General features: G+C 44.3%; 1 protein-coding gene across 1 annotated transcript; it reads left to right on the top strand.

Moving 5' to 3' along the window:
- Positions 1-12: 12 nt before the first annotated feature.
- On the top strand, positions 13-3,206 carry LOC108380957 (zinc finger protein with KRAB and SCAN domains 1-like; the record flags this gene model as incomplete). Its single annotated transcript, XM_017637358.1, has 1 exon — positions 13-3,206. A coding segment is annotated over one exon (2,178 nt), but the record flags the coding sequence as incomplete, so codon positions are not given.
- Positions 3,207-5,762: the final 2,556 nt, after the last annotated feature.

Below are 5,762 nucleotides of genomic sequence, written 5' to 3'. Positions count from 1 at the left end.
ACCGCTGCCGCCGTCGTTAGCGAAAGCGACGCGGAGCAGCAGCGCGCCGCCACGCCATTGAGCAACAGCGGCGCCCGCACTACAACTACCAGCACAAGTTTACCCAATACGCGCTCATGTCCGCTCAAGTTTTCCATAGCGAAAATTATGGAGCCTGATCAACGCGCCAATAGCGCTGAGTGCGTCAACGCGCACGAGGACGAGGATTCGGAGCGCTCATGCAGCCCCATCGAGGTCGCCAGCGATGAGTGTGAGTCGGAGCAGCGCGTCGAGCTGCTACCGTCAACAGCTGGTCAGCAACAATGCACCAACGCAAGCGCCAGCGAAAACTATGATTCCGCCTTTAAAAAGTATGTGCCCTCCTCCGCTGCGGCCGCCGCTGCAGCAGCCGCTGCCACTACTGCTACCAATGCCGCTGCCGTACAACAATTTGTGAGCACACGTCATCAGGAATTGATGTCGCAATATCCGTTGCTCTATTATGCGCCCAATCAGCTGATGTGCGCCGCCGCCGCCGCGCAATATGCTGCGCTCACTGCCGCACAACAGCAAACGCTGCTTGCCAATACCGGCGCTGCAGCGCATTTGAGCAGCTTTACCGCCTCGTTGAGCAGTTTTCACACGCAATCGCTGCGTCGCAACCTTAGCGCTTCTGGTCATCATCTGGCCGCTGCCGCGGCAGCTGCTGCAGCAGCGCAGGCACAAGCGCACCATGCACATCATCAGGCGCTTGCAAGCGCGCATCCACAGTTGCAGCAGACGTTGGAGAAGCATCATCAGCAACAGCACAAGTTGAGGGAAGGTGGAGCCAGCGCGGGCGCTTGTCATAGCATGAAACGTAAGCATAGCGCCGGAGTTGCAGCTGCCGCCTCGGCTGCCGCTTCCGCGAGTGCAGCTGCACAGCCAGCACCCGCATTGCATGAGCATGGCTCTTCACGCGCATCCTCGCCCACTTCACGCCACCTACGCTCGCCATCCCCCAACTCGCTAGACGACAGCCCTGGCTCTGCGGCGGGCAAACAGAAGACATTCTCCTGTCTGGAATGCGGCAAAGTCTTCAACGCTCACTACAATCTCACGCGTCACATGCCAGTGCACACAGGCGCCCGCCCGTTTGTTTGCAAGGTGTGCGGCAAGGGTTTTCGGCAGGCATCGACGCTGTGTCGCCACAAGATTATACACACCTCCGAGAAGCCGCACAAGTGCCAAACCTGCGGCAAGGCCTTCAACCGCTCCTCCACGCTGAACACGCACACCCGCATTCATGCTGGCTACAAACCATTCGTGTGTGAGTACTGCGGCAAGGGTTTCCACCAGAAGGGCAACTATAAGAACCACAAGCTGACGCATAGCGGCGAAAAGGCTTACAAGTGCAACATCTGCAACAAAGCCTTTCACCAAGTCTACAATCTCACCTTTCACATGCACACACACAACGACAAGAAGCCATATACGTGTAAGGTGTGCGCCAAAGGATTTTGCCGCAACTTCGACTTGAAAAAGCATATGCGCAAGTTGCACGAATTGGGCGGCAGCGACCTGCTCGACGATGATTCGCCGCCGAGCTTTGAACGCCGCCGCGAGTATACGCGTCGTGAATATACGCGCCGCGAAGCTCATCACAGCTACCACACACATCTGCAGCACGGCAGCCAATTGACGCCCGACTCATCCGCTGGTAGCTTATCGCCACCGATCAACGTCACCACCCCACCGCTCTCCAGCGGCGGAGGTGGCTGCGGCGGTGATGGCAGCAACTCCGCTTGGCATACGCCACAATATCAGACGCTCACCAGCGCGCAGCAGTCTTCAGCTGTTGCAGCAGCGGCCACAGCTGGCTATGCGCCGCATCACTTGCTGCCGCAAATGAGCAGCTCTTTTCGTGCATCTGCTGAGTATTCTGCCAGCTCGGCGTTCATACAACTCGCCAATGCCGCGTCGACTAGTGCAACGGCTGCTTTGGCCGCCAGCCCCAACAGCGCTGTGCAAATGATATCCGCCCACCAGCAGCACCAGCAGCTCCACCACCAACAACAGCATACGGCGGCTCACCAGCAACTCAATCACCACCACCAGCAGCATCATCACAATCCTAGTCACCATCATCCGCATCAGCATCACCAGCGTCTTTCGGCCGCAGCTGCCGTTTCAGCCATGGATCAGGTGCCCTTCATAGCGAAAGTGTTTTGACAGCGCTACTATGCGGACAGTTTGGCCACAACCGCAACAACACAGCATGCCGCCAGCGCACTGAGTTCTTCCTCGAAGAGCATACTCATCGATTGACTGCAGTTTGTAGCAGCCGCTGCGGCGGCGACAGCGACAGCAACAGTGACATCGTCGTCAACGGACGCGACAGCTACTTCGAGTTTTGCTGCGACGATGTCGTCGGATATGGAGGACGAAGAGGAAGCTGAGCTTCTTGTTGATGCTGTCGACGAGGTGGTCCAGCTTGATTTGACTCATTCGCCTGTGGAGCAGTTCGAAGAGCAGCGCACAGCATTGGGCACGGCCGTCGAGGCGCTCAATCGTCTACTCTGAACTGTTGATTGCGTCGCTGCGAGCCTGTGAATCGGTGGTTTCCAAACGAGAAAATGGTTTCATGATAGGGGCGCCAACGTCTCCTAACCTCCAACATATGATCTCCGCTAGGGCAAAAGTGTGCAATATAGCGTTCGAATGTGTGAAGCAATGCGAAAAGATATGCGAAAAATCTCGATCGGAAATTTCTTCAAATTTTAAGCTTGCCTTTTTTCTTCAACTCTGAGCAATAAAAATTTAGTCTTTGAAAGAGCAAGTGTAAATTTGCGCTAAGCAGGCGTTCGGGAGCATAACTTGCGGACACTCTTCTGCGAAAACAAAGATTTTTTAGCTCAAAATTTCCACTTCAAATTTCTGTTGTAAATATTATTCTTTAAGAGAGAGCGTTAAAACAACAAATGAAAGGGTAAAGAATAGGTTTTCGTTAGTTAAGTGAATGCACTAGTGTATATACATATATATTCGTAAGTATATGTTATATATATGTATACAGGTATCAATACCTAAATAATACACCTTATAATAAATGATATAATATATATAAGTACATACATATGTACACTAGGGTGCACCTCCAAAAAAAAATTGCGGTTTTTTCATCAAAATTGTAAATTTTATGATGTGAATTTTAAAACTTCCGCCATAATATTGCGATTTACGTGAGCTAGACCGATTAGAAAATACCTCCAAAAATCTTATAATTTTGATTCTGTTAATAAAATGTTTAAACGTTTTTATGCAGACCTTTTGAGCATACACTCTTCCATCATATGAGAAGAAATATTTAAAAAATAATAATTTTATTTATAAAAGTTGCGATCTTTGGCGATCAAGCTGATGTAAGTATGCACATTTTTTTCGAAATATTTTAGCGACTTAGACTTAAAATATAATAAATTTTATAATTCCGACGAAAAAGCAGAACCGATTTTTTTTTTGTATGGCGTGTGATACACCCTAATGTACATATGTATATCAACACAGAACTTACATACCTTCTACGCCCACGTACAATTCAATTTTAAATGTAGTAGTTTTAGTGAAATTATAAATTAGTTTTAGTTATAAAAAATTGTGAGATTTATAAAATAAAATTTAATTCAAATAGAAAAATAAAAATAAAAAAACAAAAATTATATAAAAGGATAATATATATATAGTATACAATTAATTAGACGACCTTAGACATTACTTATTTGAACTAGAATGCTGAATTGAATGTGTTTGAATTGAAATNTGCATATTTATGAAATTCTAAAATCACGTTGTTTTCTTTAAGTATACATGTATGTATATAGCTGACGGTTGTCGTCTTTTAGCACGGCTAGCGTGTCGCAGCTTTCTCAGATAGTTAGGTGGCCATTGAGTCTTTGAAGTCTTTTACAATAAAGTCCTAATCTAAAAGGGAGTGTAGAACTCTTCTAGACGCCGTAACTAGTCAGCTCAATCTCGATATAGTTTGGAGCGCTGATCGTCACAACATTTCCGGCAACGAGGCTGAAGACGAGTTCACCAGAGAACAATTGGAACCATATACAGAGAAATCTTTCTGCGCAAAAGTGGCGCATGGGCAGACCTGACGCTGCGAGGTTAACTATTAGCGATTCATTGGCCGGTTGGGAGCCGCGCCAAAAGGATTAGTATCGCTTACAACGACTTCTGTAGAAACTATAGGAACGAAAACGAACAGAAAACAGTAGAGTACTTTCTTTGCAGATGTCCAGCTTCAATGAGAAACAGAAACACAATTCACTCCACCGGTTTTTCTTGGATATCTTGATTTTTCGAATATCGATTAAACCGGATTTTTTAATAGAGCAAACCGTTTTTTTCATTTCATACAAATCTTAACCTCTCAATAAAAGTTTTGAGTTTTTCGAAGTTTTCAAGGCCTTTTCCAATTAAAGGGAAACCTCTAAATAGTTTTAAAATTGTATCCTAGGTTAATTGGGGATGATTATTATATCATATTTGATTCCAATAAATGAATGTTTGGCGTTTAAACGCTTTCTACCTGTTTGGCCGAGCTTCTTCTCCAGTGGACTTTCTGCTTCTTAATGTTGTGACACAGATGGAGAGCTTTTCTATGGACCATTGGTTATAACTTCATACCAACATAAGCATTGGTACTATATGAAAACTTCAAATAAAAATAAAACCGGTTTATCCGGGTTTTTCTAATTTCAAAATATGTTTTCCAAATTTTCGAATAACCCGAAAACCGGTCTTGAAAAAAATGGCGAATAATCGAACATCCTAGTATCTAATCTGTTAGATGGTTAATAACATAGACTGAAAAAAATTTGAATTGGAAAAAATAAATATGCTCTTAAAATGGGTTCGGTAAATGAAAGCTTGTAAAACAACAATCCAATATTGCTGGAAGGGACACAGCTAAAAACTGTTGAAGCGAATGAATTTATATGTAAACCATAACGGAGAAACAAAACTTTTGCCTAACATTAGAACTCTTCAGGCTCATTTAATATAAAATTCTCTAAGTTGCGATTTTTCTTGTTTTTTGTGAAGAATATTAAGTAAAACCATTTTATTTATTTTTATTTTTTTCTTGAAATTAGGAGCATTTTGAGAACCGTAAAGCCTACTCTTCGTGCCATTGTCGAAGTATGAAAGCAATCCCAGAAAACGTTATCTAAGTTATCTTCCGTTGATTTAAGAGGTACTTTTCAAAAACTCATATTCGAGTAGAGTCCGCACAGAGTTTTGCGGGTTATCTGAGTGACCTTCCAGGTACTTTGACTCCTTTAAGTAGTAAATAATATAGGCGCACCTTTTTCATTTTATCTTACATACAGATTAGGCCCTTTTCTCCGGCAGTTATGCTACTTTGGGACTCTTTCTGAAGACTACTAGTATCAGGAAACTCTTTAAGGAATGGTTAGGTTCAAGAATTGCGAGTTCTAAAAACGCTTCATTGAAGTAGTGCATTACAAGTAGCTCTACAAGACTATAAACGGTTGCTATCTATTAGATTACCTCCAATGAGTTGCGTTCTGTGAAAGCTGGAAGGTAAGCGGTAAATATTTTATTCGAGATTCACGGCTTACCTTCTAGATTACAGAATGCATGAATTTTCCATATGAAATACATTTTAATATAAACAGAAATCTATTTGAAATTTGTAAAACAGTAAAGACTGTGATGGTAGGGGATCAAGGCTTCCAAGATAGGACGCGAGATTGGGCCTGACTTCAACAAAA

The sequence above is a fragment of the Rhagoletis zephyria genome, unplaced genomic scaffold (assembly GCF_001687245.7).
Source record: "Rhagoletis zephyria isolate East Lansing unplaced genomic scaffold, Rhagoletis_zephyria_1.1 Rzeph_scaffold_20938, whole genome shotgun sequence".
NCBI classification, from domain to species: Eukaryota; Metazoa; Arthropoda; class Insecta; order Diptera; family Tephritidae; genus Rhagoletis; species Rhagoletis zephyria.
The sequence above is the reverse complement of the archived record's forward strand: the minus strand, read 5'-3'. Positions and strand labels throughout refer to the sequence as shown.